We start from the raw sequence: 19,189 nt of genomic DNA, 5'->3' as shown, positions 1-19,189 counted from the left end.
ATACGATTGGCATTCCATCTGCATTCACTTCAGAACGTACGGTGACTGGCCATGTCATACTTTTGCGGTTGTTCTGGTGAAAGTTTATGTAATACTAATAAATAATAACAACTAATGTGTTAAGTAAGTAATATGCAATACATCTTTAAAGTATTTTGTCAAAATCTAAAACCTTCCTGATGACTTTCTACAAACAGCCCACTAGATGTCAGTGTGTTCCTGTTTGTTCGCTGCGCTCTAACTTAGGACCAGAGCCTTCTTTGGACTAAACCACACTTTTATTGTGGGTGTTCCGTTTCCAACTAGCAGTTAAAATCGTATAGAACTATATTATATTGTTGAACAATTATCTCAAATACATTAACCAAATGTATTGTATTATATTAGATTTTTACAGAGAGGTACAATTGCAATTTAAAAGTGAACAATGAACATACATTAATTCATACCGCCCACTGTTGGTTGGTTGGTTGGTATGGTTATGGTATTATCCACTGTCATGGCTCCCTCCCTGAACGAGTGTATTATCTGACTGTTATGCTACTCAAATGTCTGTGAGATATTGAGATATCTTGAACATTTGATTTAATAACCAATTTGAATCAAAAGACAAGGTATTTATTTACAGTTAAGTAACAGTTTGTCAGCATGGCAGGGACCAGCGTGGCTCAGAAGACATGGGAGATGCAAAATAGCATGACGGAAGTCCAGAGCATAGATGAAATTTACAAATATGACAAAAAGCAGCAGCAAGAAATCCTCGCAGCAAAGCCATGGACGAAGGAGTAAGTAATAAATGCGATTCAATGGAGAGATAATTACCTCTTCTTTACTGTATTGACCTCCCAGCTTGTTTTCGTAACGTGGTCACTCTGCAAGTTCATCATGGTAGCTTAGCTAGCAAGCTACATGCTACTCTTCAACAACAACAACAACAACAACAGTGTTAAATCCCCCAGTCTTGGTGTTAAATAGTATAAGGTTGGACGTGTTCCAAGAAACTTAAAAAATAAATAAAAAGCTAAATACCCTGTAACGTTACAAGTATGTTCCGTATGTGGTGGACCAACCAAGTGTAATGCTTTATGGTGTCGTCCACAGTTAAAGGAGAATTCCATGCTAGAAGGCTTTCTTACCTTTAGTTTATTTGTAGTTGTTACGTCCCCACCAAAGAGGTCCAGGTGTGCAAAAGCTCCTTATTGGCTATTTCCCCTACCACAAGCTCTAAATTAATTGCATTGAATTGGGCTATGGTGTTGTGCTAATTCGCTTATTTCCATCGCTCAAAATTATATATTTTTTGTATATATCCTCTCTTCATAATGTAAATAATATCCCAAGCGGCACAGTTTACTACTTATTTCGATGGAAATAAGGGAATTAGCACAACGCCCCATTCAATTCCCATTCAATGCAATTCATTGAGCGCTTATGGTAGGGGAAATAGCCAATAAGGAGCTTTTGCACAAAATAACACCTGGACCTCTTTGCCCCACCAAAGAGGTCCAGGTGTTATTTTGTGCAAAAGCTACAAAGAAACTACAACTACAAAGAAAGTTAAGAAAGCCTTCTAGCATGGAATTATTGAGTGAGTTGTGCTTGAAATGTACTGTAATTCTCCAATCTGTTAATAAATACTAAAAATCAATCAATATGTAAGTGTAATCTCTAATGATTTCACAAAATTCATTGTTTTCCCTGCTTATTATCCATAGCCATCATTATTTCAAGTACTGCAAGGTCTCGGCTTTGGCTCTGCTGAAGATGGTGATGCACGCCAGGTCAGGAGGCAACCTGGAGGTGATGGGTCTGATGCTGGGGAAGGTAGACGGCGAGACCATGAACATCATGGACAGCTTTGCCTTGCCGGTGGAAGGCACGGAGACCCGGGTGAACGCTCAGGCCGCAGCCTACGAGTACATGGCTGCCTACATTGAAAATGCCAAACAGGTGGGGTCCTCTAAGCCTTAATTAGAGTCTAAGAGAAAGAGACACACTTTGGATTTAATTGTTCGTTTAATATACATTTCAGTTTGTCGTCTTTATTATTAATAATATGTATTTATTTTATTTTTGGTGCTTCTACTTTAGTATGTGCATCTTAAAGGGAATTTCTCCCTAAACCTTTTTTACAAAAGTAAGTTGATAATTATGTATATTGACCAAAACAATAAATAAAGATATAGGAGGGCTGAAGCAGCAGAAGGAGCTGCTGCTGGAGGGGTCTAACATCAGCTCACATAGACCAGGAAGAGTGCAGTGTCAACAATGCATGGAGTGTTGCTGTCACATCATCTAGAACAGATGTAAACAGAAACCAATTGCGCGATTGGAGTTCTAGCGTTAGACCCCTCCAGGAGCAGCTCCAGCTCCTTCTGCTGCTTCAGCTCCCCTATATCTTTATTTCTTTTTTTATATATATTTTTGGTCAATATACATAATTATCAACTTACGTTTGTAAAAAAAAAATAAAGGGGGGTAGGGAGAAATTCCTCTTTAACATGCAGTTAACAACATCTAGATTTAGTTTTTCCAGTACTAACCAACTATAACTTGATCCATCAGGTTGGTCGTCTAGAGAATGCTATTGGCTGGTACCACAGTCACCCGGGCTACGGATGCTGGCTCTCAGGCATAGATGTCAGCACTCAGATGCTCAACCAGCAGTTTCAGGAGCCTTTCGTAGCCGTTGTGGTAAGTTCAGCAAAAATATTGATCCTTTTTATATTTTTCTTCTTGTTTATATGTTCAGATTTATCCTATCAGGGAAATTTAGAGAGGCGAGGTCTTTTCTTTCCAAGTTTGAGGACTGAAATGCATGCATGAGCGACGGAGCAAGATGTAATCAGCCGGTTCAGGCGTCTTCTCCAAGGTTGTTGATGTATGGGTTGTAAGGCTTCCCTGAAGTACAGGCAAATATTTGGCTTTTGTAACCGTATATAGTATTTACACTTCACTGGTTTTGCAGAGCTTAACCCATTTAGGCCTGACGTCGAAATTTAGAAAATGCTTTTTTTAAATGTCCTGATTCTATATCAGTGGTTCTCAATATTTCATGTCAAGGACCCCAAAAATTATATGTAATATGCCTCGGCCGCCCCCCATCTGAAAATATGTTGTTCCAGGGACCCCCCAGAAGCAAAGATTTGAGTTAAAAACTGAAACTATATTCAAAGATTTGAGGCACATTTTCACGATTTAAAAAAACAAGTTCATAGCGCAGCACTCGGTGCCGCGTAGGTCTGCTATTTTTCAATAGCTAAAGTGTAACATAATGCTTAAAACACAAAAGGGTTCCCGTCCAAAATGGGTTAAATGCCATGGGCATCATATAATTAAGTGTGTATTTTCAGCACACTGGCAGCCACAGTAAGGGGAGGAAGGAGCAGTGGTGGTGGTCGAGCTGTGGTCGTCTCTTGAGGTTTATCTGACCCTTGACTGCCTTTTCCTGTTCTACTGTATTTTCCCCCCTCTGTAGATCGACCCCACTCGGACCATATCGGCAGGGAAAGTCAACCTTGGCGCCTTCAGAACTTACCCAAAGGTATCAGTATTTTATTTATCAGGCTGAATAGTCACAAATTAAGTTATGGATTTATTGTTTTCAATTTAGGCTATTGTATAACAGAACTTTTTCCTTTTCTAAATGTAGTCATTGCTTTGAGAATGTTATTATTACATTAATAATATTGGTTATGAGAAATAAATCAAATATTGCAAGAAAATTGTAAGAAAACAAAATCTGAAAGTTTCTACTTAAATCTCTTTTTTTTTCTTTGGGTCTTTAGGGCTACAAACCTCCAGATGAAGGACCATCGGAATATCAGACAATCCCCCTGAACAAGATTGAAGACTTCGGTGTGCACTGTAAACAGTCAGTGTTCATTTCATCTACATTCTTACGCTTTCACTTAAGTTGGGGATATTTTGACATAACTATTTACAATTTGCAATATTTTAATTCACATCCCTTTTCTACTATAAAACTGTTTTTTTTTTATCTTGATAATAAGTTTGATTTTCTTTTCTTTGTTTAGGTATTATGCCTTGGAGGTAACTTACTTCAAGTCCTCCCTCGACAGAAAACTCCTGGAGCTCCTTTGGAATAAATATTGGGTCAATACCTTAAGTTCCTCAAGTCTTCTTACGGTATGTAGTCTTCTTACGGTATGTAGGCCACAAGGCCATCGCACAAATTACAGTTGTGATTTTTATACAAACTTAACCCATTTTGACCTGAGATCAGATTCTAAAAATGTCTTCTACATCCTGACAGAAAAAGCTATGTTTCTATGTCAGTAGGGTTAGCTTGTAGGTCTGCTATTTTTCAATAGCTAAAGCATAACATAATGCTAACACCAAAAGGGGTTCCCGCCCAAAATGGGTTAAATATTTTAAATGGTTAATTGACTATAACTAAAATACATTTCTGGCTCCCTGGCTTTGATGTACATATTGTTGGAACTATGGATAATAATTAGCATCCTTGTTAACTCTGACGTATTTGCATTCAAATTCTACTGTTGGTGACTGTGTTCATGAATGAATATTTATTGTCCCGCCCAAATAAACAAGTACATTCAGCCAGTCTCAAGCCGGGAGTTGAACCCGTTTTGGTGTTTTAACTAAGCATTATGTTATACTTTAGCTATTGAAAAATAGCAAGCTCTACAAGCTCATAGCGCGCCACCGAGTGGCGCGCTACAAGCTTGTAGGTCTGCTATTTTTGAAAAATCATAAAAATGCGGCACAAATCTATCAAATATATTGTGCACTCGTGTACCCATTCATGCACAATACGCATCATAGGTGTTGCATACAGGCAAGTGGTGACTAATTGACAAACATCAGCCTCGGCGTTGTATTCTGTTTGGGTTAGTTAGGTGAACATGCTTAGCATGAAAAGAACATGATAAACCATTATGCAACCATTGAAAACAACTATTATTGTAATTCTGGCTAAAAACCGGGAAAGTTTTATAAGATGTTGAAAACCGGGACATTTTTGTCGGGACTCGGGACACGCAGCTTGAAATTGGGACAATCCTGGCCAAACTGGGACGTCGTCTGTTCACCCCACATACTGTATGTAGCCTAATGATGTAGCCTTTTTTAACCCATTTTGACATGAGATCAGATTCTAAAAATGTCTTCTACATCCTGACAGTTTTCTGAAAAAGCTATGTTTATGTCAGTCATTCTTCGATTTTTCAAAAATAGCAGACCTACAAGACCTATGAGCTTGTAGATCTGCTATTTTTCAATAGCTAAAGCATAACATAATGCTAACACCAAAAGGGGTTAATGAAAGTCTGCTGTTTATAATGTTATAATTATCCAGCCATTCTCAACCGGTGGACCACAACCCACTGTTGGAGCTCAGAGGAATCTAAGCAGAATATTTAATTTGATCGTTGCAGCAGCTACTAGAAAAATAGCAATACTTTTTACAGTTCAGCATGCTACTTGTTTATTTTATATATATAAGAATTACATTTATTTCGGACTCGGTCTGTGGGCTTTGACCATATCCTCAAAGGATATGGTCAGGTTGGCTTTGAGTTACAGATTAAAAACCACTATGAATTGGGTGTATCATAAGCATTGTCACAAGGGGGATACATATTAATTAAATTGTAGGGCCGCTAGACCATAGGCTAAACCCAGACTGAGATGGACGATAAACTACAGTGTAGTTTACCGTGGCTCATCTCTCTTTTCACCAATACATTCTTGAGATTGAAAGCCCCTCATGTTGAATTCCCATTGTGGATGCGGTCGCTCTGTCCGAGCTTGACTGAACAGCCTAAATGGACATCAGGCTTAACCAAACAGCCGGCTCTTGGTGTTCTGGACGAAGATGAATTGACGGCATGTCAAGAACGGGCCGCTCTATTGGTGAAGGTCTTTGTCAGTTGCTACACTGTCACTGCATTTAAGGCCCCCCGTGTCATTGTGTCTTCATTATCTTTTGCACTGAAAACATGGCCTCACCTTAAGTAAACGTAGGCAAACTTTTTTTGGGAGGGATGAGTTCTTTTCACTGCAACTTGTCCAATGTCCAAAACCAGTTAGGCATATCTGCTGCCAATCTGCAAAATCCTTAGTAGTGATGAAAGTCATTGTTTTACAGCTGTATGTGTGTGTGTGCCTAGATTTTGTGAGTGTAACCTTAAATATACCTTTTAATATTTGTGTCCTTATATATGCTCTCCTTTATGTGGACATGAATGATGTGTGTGCATTCCGTACCTTCAGAACTCCGACTACACCACAGGCCAGGTGTTTGACCTGTCTGAGAAGCTAGAGCAGTCCGAGGCCCAGCTGGGCAGAGGAAGCTTCATGCTGGGTCTGGACACACACGACAGGAAGTCTGAGGACAAGCTGGCCAAAGCAACAAGAGACAGGTACAATTACACTTGGGACTCATTGTGTGTGTGTGTGTGTGTGTGTGTGTGTGTGTGTGTGTGTGTGTGTGTGTGTGTGTGTGTGTGTGTGTGTGTGTGTGTGTGTGTGTGTGTGTGTGTGTGTGTGTGTGTGTGTGTGTGTGTGTGTGTGTGTGTGTGTGTGTGTGTGTGTGTGTGTGTGTGTGTGTGTGTGTGTGTGTGTGAGAGACTGTGACTGACTGCGTCTGTGTGTGTGCGCACGCACTATTTTGTCAAATATATTAATTTCGGGCAATATAAAAGTGGTTTAATAGTCAAACTGTCATCATCTCACATACCATAAGTTGCTCTCTGCTTATATTGTACAGCTTTGCTGATGAAATGATGGATGGTATTGTTTTTCATTATTGTCAGTCTGTTCGTCTTTGACCTCGCGCCGTACATCATCGGATATTTTACTGTGTGACATATTGACTGTCTCAATTGAATTAATATGAAGGATTTAGTCCATATTAAGGATAACCTAAAACCAATGTGTGTCCCGACCTATTATTTTAAATCAATTGCTTGCATCTTGAAATGGCATTACTGCCACTATTATTCTGAATATTATGTATCCTAATTGACATCTCAAAATCTTTGAGGGCCTATTTATTTTCTAGTTTGTATTGTATTGCTTTTTTCCCCGTCATGTAGAAAAACTACAATTACCCTTTTAAAGCAATGGTAGTTATGTTATGTTGTGCATAAATAAAATCGTAATATTTTAAGGGAACGGGGCGGGAACCCCTTTTGGTGTTTTAAGCATTATGTTATGCTTTAGCTGTTGAAAAATAGCAGATCTACAAGCTCATGAACTATGAAATCTTTGAATATATATTGTTACAGAACAGGTTTTTAACTCAAATCTTTGCTACTGGGAGGGTCCCTGGAACAACATATTTTTAGATGGGGGTCGGCAGCCAATGTCATATATATTTGGGGTCCTTGACATGAATATGTTTGAGCACCACTGACATAAGTTTTTCAGAAAACTGTCAGGATTTAGAAGATTTTTTTTTAATTTTGACGTCAGGCCTAAATGGGTTAATTGTCATTTCCAAAGCTGCCAAATTATACTGCAATTTGATAGAATACTGTCTGTAATGTGTACAAAGATGTCAATTTAGTGGCAGTTTATTGGTTGCTTGTGGAAGACCACTGATATCTTGGGGATGTGTATGTTAAAACTGCCTGTTATATCGAGAATCTGGTGAAACTAACCAGCACCTATTTTTTTCCCCTTCTTCACTTGGTATTTGTTTAGCTGCAAGACGACCATAGAGGCGATACATGGGCTGATGTGTCAAGTCATCAAGGACAAACTCTTCAATCAAATCAACACATCTGCAGGCAACTAAACTGGTCTACTGGCCGGTTTGAGTTCCCCCGGCCCAAACACTTACTGATGCGTGTTTTTGTTTTATCTATCAAGGTTAGCAGCATCTCTCATTTCTCTTTGGAGCACTTGTCTTTTGTTTTAATTTTCTACCCCTATTGGCGTGAATGCTGTCATCCTATAGGAATAGAGTCACGGTAACGGACACATGGAAAATAACAAATAAAACATGGTGATTAAAAAAATTCAGTATACTTTTTTTGGGGGGAAATTGTATTCCATGATTACTAAATAAATGCATAATGTTGCTATATGAACAAAAGGTAATATGCAACATGACTACTGTGGCAGCAAAAAAAGTGAAATCCTTTCTCTAGTGGAGGGCTATAAAAGATTGGGAAATTACATTACCATAGCCTGAAGCCCCATTGTCTACCTTTTTTTTTTATATTTATTGTCTTTGGCTAAAAGGTTATTATAGTAATTTGCAGCGCAAAGCAAATCTTTAACAAAGACTGGGGTCGCATTTAATGCACAACCTGGCCTATCACCACTCCAGTCAGTCATTCAACTGCATGTGGCTCGTCGTAACATTACATAATGGAACAACAAACTGAAAACCCCTGCATTGGTTCAAATGTAAACACTATAGCTGCCATGTGCGGGACGTCTCTACGGAACAACTCCCGAGTCCCAGCACAGGTTGTCTCTCACTGGTACACACAGTGCCGCAGGGTCGCCTGCACTGTCGGGTTGCGGCGCGGCAGTGATGCAGTGCAGAAACGGGAGCTGTACACACTGGAGTCTATTCACCCGGCGTGTCTGCTCTCCATCGAAGCAGACACTTGCCTAGTCTGCCTTTTCTTACATGCCGGCGCTCTGACCCGGTTTCGTGTAACAGCTTTTTTTTTCCCTCCCTGTCATGGTATTGTAATGGCTAAATGTATATTTTTGATGTCATGTATTGCAGAGGAGAGATTCCCGGCGGGGGCTTCAGAGATGTCTGTTTTTTCTCACGTACATGCGACTTGGCACCAATTCTTATAATGATTTTCTTTTACCATTATTCAAGCCATGCTATAAATGGGGAGGGTGAATGAGTTGTTTAGAAATAAGAAACCTATTAGATTATCTTTAATGTAATTTAGAAATAGTTAAGGGTCTTAAATCCTGCACGCTTAATGGCTTGTATTTTTGCTAAACGTTTAATAGATTACAGTGGTGAGTGTGGAAAATGTATTCTGACCATGCGATTTCAGTAACGTTTTTCACCAAATGCTTGGTCTTCCATGGTGATTTAACCCATTCAGGCCTGACGTCGAAATTTAAAAAAAAAAGTTTTCTAAATCATGACAATTTTCGGAAAGATTTGAGGAACATTTTAACGATTTTTCAAAAATAGCAGACCTACAAGTTCATAGCGCGCCACTCGGTGGCGCGCTATGAGCTTGTAGATCTGCTATTTTTCAATAGCTAAATTATAACATAATGTTTAAAACGCTAACGTGACATGGATGCGTTTCAGGTATCAATGGATTAAGGATCAGTGTAACATACTGAAGTCATTGGACATGTAAATATTATGATTATCACCAGATGGACATTTGTATGCTTGGCTTAATGTGGAATAACGACATTTATGTTCTAATTCTAAACAAGTTGAATTATGGATAGTTCAAATCCATCCATTTCCAACCTAGTTTAATTTAACATTTTACAATGTCTGCATGCAGCATACTGTAGTATTCCCTGTTATTAGTATAAAAACTGCACAATTTACTATGGAATTCCACCTCATTTGCCGTATTCATCAGAAATACACTAGAATAACAAACGGGGGTCATTCGATACTAATATGACTGCAACCATGAGAGCAGCAGATTGATAAGGCTTATGATTAATTGCTATTTATCTCTAGGGCACCTATAAACCCTGTAGAACGAATGACCCCCACAGCCAAGGGGCAAAGGGATATTGTGTTTACTTTGGTTCTCAAAAGAATTAGAGCAAGCAGCGGTGTAGTGAAAGGGTTACCCCTATCAGAAAGCAAGAGGGTTCAGAGTAAAGGAGAAGGCGGGGGGGGGCTCTCTAGTCTACACTCAACATTTCCTCCCCGCCATGAAGTGCTCCAGCATGCATAAGTGGAGTCAACAAGTCACTCACTCACAGGAAACCCGGGTCTCTCTTGACATAATGTCACAATGTAAGGGTCACTTGTAGAAGTGAGCTGCTGTGATCTTCGCATGTTTACTACAAATGATATGCATTGTGGTCCTGGCTGCAAAGTATAGACAACATTGAACATGTAGTGAGAATAACTGATAAACATAGTATCAGGTTTCGTCCCTTCAGATTTACAAGAGTTTACTGGGTTTCAGAGACATGTCAGGCCTTTAGTAACCTGACTCAGGGGTGAATAGTCTTATCTGTACTGAAATTGTGTCAGGGAGGGAGGCAGCTCACAAGCATACATTTATTCATGCTTAAAATGTAATGACTCTTCTCTTAACTTCATGGTGTATATGCCAGCCTACAGGTATATTATTTACTATTATGGTTTTGCAGATGCAGGCTTCACATAGAGCCTAGTACGATGGAGCTACTCAGGAATATTCAACTGATTTTGTGTAGCCTATGCTTTGAAATCCATGACCATAGGATTGCATTGCAGTCTCTTGTTTGTTCAGTCCCTTAAGCATAACACTACTTGTAACTTGATGCAATATCCAACAACATCACCAATTATTCCTAAATAATTGATTATAGGATCAAGTTAAATGAACAAATCTATGGTGGCTTTAGAAATTGTTTAGAAGAAGGAGAATACCAGCACTCACAGAGTAGTCCTTTAAGGCACTTTGTTGTTTCATCTTTACATGGGGAGGTATTTTCGGCCAATGCTGTCAAGTTTGTCAACACAGAGGCGTGTCACATTTATACTGTCAGACGGTGCGACATCCTCCCCTGTCCGGGTAGATACACATCACAACCAGCTTTTTAGAAATTGAGCATCTATACATTTCTGTTCAACCTATATTTATTTTATGGCAAGTAAATATGGAATTTAATTGATACGAAAGCAATTAGAGATGATCTACCAGATGCTAAAAATCTTCCACTAGACTTTAATAGACAGGTCTAATGCTGTGCTCCCATCATCATTTTTAACAATTAAGTATAGTATAGTAGTCTGCTCAACTTTATTAAATAGGCCTACTGTTGCAACTCTATATGACAAAAAAAGGGAAAAATATGTTTTGCTTCCATTTAGATTCTATTAGGCGACACAAATTTCAACACACATTCACTGACTGGTCAAATCAGTCGTTTTGTACGGATCCAAAACAGATAAAGTGTCCCTCGCTAACTCAATGCCGCATGGTCTCCATAGTAACCATTTGATCCCTCCCTTTCAAACAATCCAGTCAAGTGTAGACTTGCAGTTCAAGGCTTCTGACTATCAGCACTGCAGGCATGTTTTGTTTTTAACAATATCCCATTTTGGAAAGTAGTAGTTTAAGTAACCCGTCGCGTCGACTCGAAGAGGTAAGTTTACCTACGGTATAAATGCCTTTAAATATAGCGACGAAAGCGAGCCGATCGTTTCAGAGTTAAATTAGCTAAACCCAGCTACATTTTAAGCGAATAACGAATATTAGCGAGCATCTTCTATTAATAAGCTTATAAATACAATATATATCCCGTATTCGTAGCAAATTTGTAGGCCTACTATAACATTTGATGTGTGTATTTGCCCAGTGTGAGTGGTGTCATCCTCTCTTTGACAATGATGAAGTGTTTCCCCCCAGAGAGGTCAGAGACTGGACCCAACGTTATATTGATCCGAGCCTCTTGTCAGCTGGCCTCGGCCTTAAGACCTCAGATCAAGTGTAGCAAAGACCTGCTCTCTCTCTCTCTCTCTCTCTCTCTCTCTCTCCATCTTTCATGCACACGCACGCACGCACTCGCGCGCACACACACACACACACACACTACACACACGGGAGCCTGTCGGTTTTTGAGAGTAAAGGATTAGATGCCTGTTTGATATCTCAATGTCATGTCAAGCTAATAAAGAAATCCCACGAGTAATGAGGGGATGGAGGTGGTGTAAGTTCTGCTCCATCTGTCTGGGGAATAGACTGCTCTAATTACCACAAATTGAGTGGTCATCCAACCTTTGGCCCCTTATATCTACTTAGACACACATAACGGTTTTGGCCATCAATTACCCCTATAATAACTCCAGACTGACAGCCTAGATCCATTTTGAATTTCTGTACATGACTCACGTTTTCCCGTTCTTGTGATTAAAAAATGTTTTTATAGTGAAGAAAATCTGACTATTTCTTGAAGCTGTTTGAATAATATTTCCATGACAGCAACATTTGTTTCACTCCTTGTGTGTGTGCAGGCCTATTTGAGTTCCAAATCACAAGTCTATTTTTCTCCATAACAACAAGACGACTCCAGTTGTTGCTCTGGCCTGAACGCTCTGTTGGCGGTGAATAGCATCCTCTATCGAGGCAGCGTGTGTGACGGGCCGCCATGGTGCGTCTCACCCTGGATCTGATTGCTAAATCTAGCAACCACTTCAGAAGGAAGATGAGCCACTCCCTCTCACAGCACCTCAGGAGTCTCACACACCTCAACTTCTCCAACAAGAACATTGAGGACATTGTAAGAAGTTGGTCACGATATCTTTGCAAACACCAGTGGTTCATTCCCATGCATTCCTTGTGCTTCACCACACAAAGCAATGTGTTATTGTGTCCTTTTGCAGGACGATCTCTCTGTGTGCCGAAACCTTACAGTCCTCTACCTGTACGACAATCAAATTACACGCATCTGCAATCTCGACTTTGCCTCCAATCTCACGCATCTGTACATGCAGAACAACAACATCACCCACATAGAGAACCTCTCCAACCTACAGAAACTCTCCAAACTGTGAGTAGATTAACATGTGCGTGCAGTTCCCTTTTGCTGTGGTCATCACATGAAATGAGAAAGTGTGTGACTGTGTGTGTGTGTGTGTGTGTGTGTGTGTGTGTGTGTGTGTGTGTGTGTGTGTGTGTGTGTGTGTGTGTGCGTGTGCGCGTGCGTGTGTGCGTGTGCGTGTGCGTGTGCCATACATACACTGCCAGGTATCTTGGTGGAAACAGCATTACTGTGGTGGAGGGCTTGGAGCGGCTTAGTGAACTCAAGGAGCTTCATGTGGAGAACCAGAAACTGTCTCCAGGGGAGAAGCTGCTCTTCGACCCCAGAAGCCTCCTCTCCCTCGCCGTGAGACCCACATTTACACCTTCTTATCTGACCCACTTCCAGTATGGAGTTAGCATGAAACCTTAAACATGGTCCATCCACCCTCACAAAATAACTTTGTAAACTTTTATCATTTACAATTATTTTCTTTTTCATTATGGCATGTGATCATTTTCAACATAGTCATATTTAAATATAGGGGATGTCAACATTTCTCTGCTCAGGCTGTGTGGCAATTCCAGTACACTTCCAGAAAAACTGTCCAAAATGTTAATTACAGGAATCAATCATGTTGCCAATGTAGTTATTATTTAGTCACGATCACTTATTAATGATTTTCATTGGTTCAATATTTATAAAATCCACAGAGGGACTTGACCTCTTTCAACCTGACATCCGTATATTATTGGCCATGTCATTACAAAAAGTATTTTTATTTTTTTGGTGGTAATTTTGTGACATGGCGTGCCATGAGCTTGTAGATCGTCTATTTCTCTATTTTGATTAAGTACAAAATATAGGGAATTAATTTATGAAATACAAGGTTTTAAGGTTTCTGCCTGACAGTGATGATATGGATGGAGCCTTATCACGTCCAGTGTAAAGGATCTCACATTACTCAGAGGTCAGTGATGCCATGTAAAAGCAGTATTGTGCTGGGTTTGATGATATTAAAGAGAGCTCTGTCTCTCTCGCTCTGCCCTGACACATCAGTTACTTAGTTTACTGCCCGGGCCGAGGGTAAACAAACCAAAAAGTCTCAGCTACTTGTTTATTTAGATAATTAAAGAAATTGCTGTGTAAATGTAAAAGGTTCCAGCATACATGGCTACATGTAGGCTACATGTGCCATTTCAGAACTGGGAGCCAAAATAGATATCTAGCAGGAGCTGCATCTATAATCGCATTTGGAAACAAGCCGAGTATTTCATCGTGGTTCTGACATGTTTGGTCCGACGGAGCTTTGGTCCGAACGACAACCTACCTCCAACCCTCACCCTAACCCTAACCTCCCCCGGGGCAGCACACCTAAACCTAACCCCAACCCTCTCCCGACCCCCAGCGCACCTCGGACCAATGCTCCTTCGAACCAATGCTCCGTCGGATCATAGTACGCCTCCCGACATGATATACATGCAGTACTAAGTTGATTATTAATGCAGATGAATGAAAAGGGATGACATAGTAAAAGGTAGCCTATCTCACAAAAACACAATACAAGACAATATACAGTATATAACACACATACAGTAGTATACTGTACGTCGCAGGTTTAGTTAGGGTATACTCCGCTAAGAAGCGTTTTCTCATAGAAATGCTATGATAAAGGTTTGAAAAGAAGTTAACGATAGTGCCTCAATGCTTGTGTTGTTTCCAATAGTACAATATTGGGCAATGTCACTAATGCAATGTTGCATCCTTTTTGGATTTATTTATTTTTAACCATTAACCTTTATTTAACTTGGCAAAAATTATTTTAGAAAATATTTGTATTTACAATCGTGGCCTGGCAAAAGGATAGGCCTTGGAGGACCATCCTAGATGTATTTTATCTGTCGGTGAAATATATATATACGTTTCTTCTTGCAGAGTTCCCTCTGTGTCCTGAATATCAACAACAATGGCATTGATGACATCAGGGACCTGGTCGTGTTGAAGGAACTAAAACAACTTTGTGCTGCTGACAATAAATTGCATGATGTGGAGGTAAATTAAGAAAAAATAAAATCAATCTAGGTATTGTTTACACTACTAAATGCTACTCCTGTGAAATCAGAGGTCCTTCAAGAGTTCTTTGGTCTCTTCATGCATGGCAGAAGTAGAAATTGTGTGCATGCTGTGCAATCAAAAAGGGAAACGGTATCACTTCACAGCAAGTATTCGTGACACGGCACATTAAAATCAACACTACTCTATTAGCTGATCAGGTTAACATTACCATAGTTCCATGGCTCTCTGCAGTGATGTGTGAAATGATATGGAGAATAGGGTGCTAAAGAACCAAATCCTGCAAATCCTGCCATAGGTTCCCAGTCTCCAAGCCTTGCACAGGGTCAGAATTATTCAACAAATCAGCGGGCAAGTCCCCTGAGACCTTCCTCGCTGACAGCTTTAAACAAGCGCAAGTTTCTCTCCTTCCTTAAGAGGCTGATTTTTCCTCTCCACCTCTGAGTCTGCATTTGATACTCAACACCACCAACACTGAACTTTATGGGAGACTCATCTGAAGCAGAGATATGGTTTCTACTCACTGTGTTGACCTTGAAAAATTACCTACTGTTGGGTTTTGAGACTGATGGCCCCTCCGATGCCCCCTTGAATGGGTGTATTAGCTGAAAATCTAGATGCCTTCGTTTTTACGGACTTTAATCATTGCCTTCATTCTTACTAGCATGTCACAGTATACGACAGCACAATGTAGGCACGCCATTATTCAATTCATATTTAAGACTGCTCTCTTAACACAATACCAGTGGTATTCTACGGAGAGCCTTTGTGCAGGTAATTGCTGTACACGTGTCAGAGGGACCTCATCTTTAGCAGATATCTCCTATAATTTATACAACCCGACTGCCATTATTGATCCTGCAAAGACAGCCCCCCAAAGGATCAATCCCTCCTTGTGCACAATTTGGTCAGAATCCAGAGGAAACATTATGGATTTTTAAAATAGATTATGACAGGCAGTCAGCCAGGGTGACAAATGGGGAGTATCTTTGGAGGCCGTTAGCCCTGTGCAGGGCAGAGAGGACAGTGGAATCGAAGCACTGGTCAAATACAGGTTCATAACTGGCTCATCATTAGTCCAGCCCAGAGAGCCGAAAAGACCCAGTGCGTATCCAACCCATGCTGCTCTCCACGCCTCCGCGTGGGGGGCAATTTGGCGCTGGGCTGCTCTTCAGTGAGGCCCTTCTGAGTGACGGCCCTGACACGATCATTTATCAAAGCCTGGGAGCGCGCGGCACTCAGGGGTCCCCTCTGAACTGATTGCAGCGCGAGCTGGAAAAGTGGAAGCGCTTTGGCCAAGACAGGAAGGCAATGAACAATCAGAGCGTGTCCAGAGAGTATTCATATTTCCAGCCTTGGATTAATGGGCCTTTAGATAAACATACAACTGCAGGCAACTGGCTGGAGGAGCCAGCTCACACTGCCCCGGGGAACACGCTGTAGTTACACGACACTGGCTGGAGGAGCCAGCTCACACTGCCCCGGGGAACACGCTGTAGTTACACGACACCGGCGACACTGTTTATTAAAACAGACTGACGAGCTGTTTATGCATTTTCCATCAGCCTTTATATTTCACATGACCATTGTCTTATACTGATTACTGTACATAATCATCTGCATCTCTGACTGCACACATTCTAACCCATTCTAAGAAAGAAAGTACCCCTCCCCAACAATAGTAATGGCCACATTGGCCAGTAATGAATAATTTAATAATTTGTGGGCACAAACGTTCATTTAAGTCTTTTTGGTGTATTTTTTAGGAGTTAGAGGACGTGTGCAGCCACTGGCCTGAGCTCCATCGTATGGATCTGAGTGGCAATCCCGTCTGTCAAAGACACAAGTACAGAGACCGCCTGGTGACGGTGTGCAAAAGACTTGGTGAGATATTGTGCAAACACTGTAACACTGAATGGACGCTTACCCTCTTACCCTACACTGTAATGCATTTTATATTATAAGTCTATATTTAACCTTCCATTGTTTGTACACTATGTGATTTTATTTGCAGAATTAGGCAGACCCCTCCCCGAAAAGTCCTATCTGTCCTTCCTGACCCCTTATCTATAATTTATACAATATGGATAATTATTATGGACTTAGATGGTTCTCTTCTGTTGTGCAAATTCTTACACTTTCACAGAGTATCTTGATGGAAAGCAAATTAATGACTTGTCCAGACAATTCCTTATAAACTGGAAAGCATCGAAAGAGTCCAAGAAGAAACCAAAGGAGCTAGGAAACATGAACCAGCAGTTGATGGCTTATCCTTTATCAGGTAAAAACTGAAAGTCTGCTGCTGTTATAAGATGTTAGTTGTTTGGAAGACATCATTCCATTTCTCTGCTTTTTATTGCACTTCATGTGTGCATAGTGTATTAACACAAATGTCCATGTTATGGCAATATCAACGCCTCTGTAACCGGGTGTAATTTTTCATTGAAATATGCAGACCGCCAGAAGAAAGCGTTATTTGAATTGTGTGTCAACTTGTTAAAAATACTCATAGCAATTTAATTTGCAAACACATTAGTCTCTGCCATATTTCCTGCTGCCATCATGCTAGGTGGGTTTGTATATGAAACTCTATGTTTTAGTGTGTGTGTGTGTGTGTGTGTGTGTGTGTGTGTGTGTGTGTGTGTGTGTGTGTGTGTGTGTGTGTGTGTGTGTGTGTGTGTGTGTGTGTGTGTGTGTGTGTGTAGTGTGAACACACGTGTCAGTTTTGCTTTGGCTTTGTTTATGTTCTAGTTGACTTTAACATGGCTGAGAATCTACATCCTGGGTACGACTGCATCTCTAACGTGCTGCACAAGTGGAAACCAACACAGTCTCGCAGAACCTGCGTCAAAGTCCACTCGGAACCGCCAGAATTGGGCAGTGAAGCTGCAAGGAGGTATCAATATTCTATACCGCTTCCATTATTTTACTGACTGTAGTCTGTTACTGAATTCAGTGCTTGATATTGACTCGGTACTCGTGTAATGTAACTGAATGTAAGAATTGGCCGATAAAGGTCAATTTCTGGACCCATAAAGGGTCAATTTTTACATGTGAAAGAAATTCAATATTTTCTAAAATATGAGACAATTGGTAACTTTTTCATCAAAAGGCAATAGGCACATTCTAATATGTACTATGTACATATTAGAATATATAGTACATTCTAATATGTACTATATATTGTACTTTTTTTTTACTAGTTAAATGTGTTTTACTTGGAACTTGGAAGTGTTTCCTTTCTAATTCTTGTTATATTATTTTTCCTCTTCTTTGACAATAGCTTGCTCTTTATCAATTCATCCGGTTGTTTAGAAATTATTTCCCCAGCTCTAGCTCCACAGTTTATTACAATATTATGTCATAATTCAATGCTCTCACGCTTTGTTAAATACCAAATGTAATATCAGTTAGGTTGCACTGTCCTAGGCGGAGGATGGGGGGGGGGGGGGGGGGGGGATAGTTATTTTGTTGACGTTTCTGATAATCTGATCTAATGCTTATTGTTCATAAATTATTTTTCTGTTTCTGATCTTGCAGAGCACCGGATATAAAGCTCCCTATGAGACCACTCAACAACATGGCGGACTCAGCTGGCATCCACAGACATGTTACTCCTTGAGATATAGACACGCTTATACTCCTGTTAACACGTTACACACATGACACGCATAGGGACCTGTGATACTTCACAACTGCCCCCTGGCCTCCGCCACTCTACATCAGCACATCCACACATTGCATTGAAAAGTACACAATATAGACACTCTCAATGCTGCATTATTGCTTGTACTCTATCACAATATTTATAATGTATAGGCATTGCATTTAAACAGAATTACATTGAATTCTTTAGTTGGCACAAGCTATTTGAAGAGGAACATTTTCAGCTTTTTTATGTTACAAGATGTGTACAGACAGTATATGGTTTCTGTTACTTAGTGAAATAAAATGTTTTCCTTTTCCCAATTTTATTGTCTGCGCACATTGTTTAGTTGTGTTTTTTTTAACAACTCAATTCATGTTAAAACATTTTAGATTTCCATCTCCCTTTTCACATTCCAATGTCTACTTTACCTTCTTTCCATGTATTTTTAATTATTATTAATTTAATTATGCCATGAGAATGGTCTGTCACTAATACAGTAGGTTCATTTTGATAATTCACTTTAAATAAAATTAGGTTTTTCCACCACAGTATATTAGTGTGACAGATTACTCAGGCTTATCTTGTAGACAGTATCTGTAGGAATGCCCCCCAAAGTATTTATTGTCACTGTGACCATGTTTGAAAGGGGTTTTTAAGAGCCACGTGGGTGTGTAACCCCTGAAAGATGTGGGGTAATTAGGGAAACAAGCTTACTTAACCTTCTTTGCTTCGCCTCATAATTAGTGGCCCCAAGCAATACCGTTACTCCATCCTTACAAAAAC

The 19,189-nt window shown here is 40.1% G+C and overlaps 3 protein-coding genes across 4 annotated transcripts in view; 2 read left to right on the top strand and 1 right to left on the bottom strand.

The window, feature by feature from the left end:
* cspp1a (centrosome and spindle pole associated protein 1a) overlaps window positions 1-881 on the bottom strand; it is a 36,463-nt gene extending 35,582 nt beyond the window's left edge. For both annotated transcript variants that reach the window (XM_079489765.1, XM_079489766.1), the window contains exon 1: window positions 823-881. The gene's annotated coding sequence lies outside the window, so the exon portion shown is untranslated. The remainder of the gene's footprint in view (window positions 1-822) is intronic.
* On the top strand, window positions 472-8,018 carry cops5 (COP9 signalosome subunit 5). Its single transcript, XM_079489767.1, has 8 exons — window positions 472-785; window positions 1,716-1,950; window positions 2,566-2,694; window positions 3,479-3,544; window positions 3,789-3,874; window positions 4,038-4,149; window positions 6,259-6,407; window positions 7,693-8,018. The coding sequence occupies exons 1-8, from the start codon at window positions 649-651 to the stop codon at window positions 7,784-7,786; spliced, it is 1,008 nt and encodes a 335-aa protein (XP_079345893.1). The 5' UTR covers window positions 472-648; the 3' UTR covers window positions 7,787-8,018.
* A 3,173-nt stretch (window positions 8,019-11,191) lies between these two features.
* Window positions 11,192-18,379, top strand: ppp1r42 (protein phosphatase 1, regulatory subunit 42; the record flags this gene model as incomplete). Its single annotated transcript, XM_079489293.1, has 9 exons — window positions 11,192-11,310; window positions 12,238-12,444; window positions 12,548-12,714; window positions 12,912-13,050; window positions 14,620-14,736; window positions 16,524-16,641; window positions 16,904-17,038; window positions 17,509-17,653; window positions 18,298-18,379. Exons 2-9 carry the CDS (start codon window positions 12,313-12,315, stop codon window positions 18,377-18,379), a joined length of 1,035 nt encoding a protein of 344 aa, XP_079345419.1. The 5' UTR covers window positions 11,192-11,310; window positions 12,238-12,312.
* Window positions 18,380-19,189: the final 810 nt, after the last annotated feature.

Source organism: Electrona antarctica (genome assembly GCF_951216825.1).
Source record: "Electrona antarctica genome assembly, chromosome: 20".
NCBI lineage: Eukaryota > Metazoa > Chordata > Actinopteri > Myctophiformes > Myctophidae > Electrona > Electrona antarctica.
This window is presented reverse-complemented; position numbering and strand designations above follow the sequence as displayed.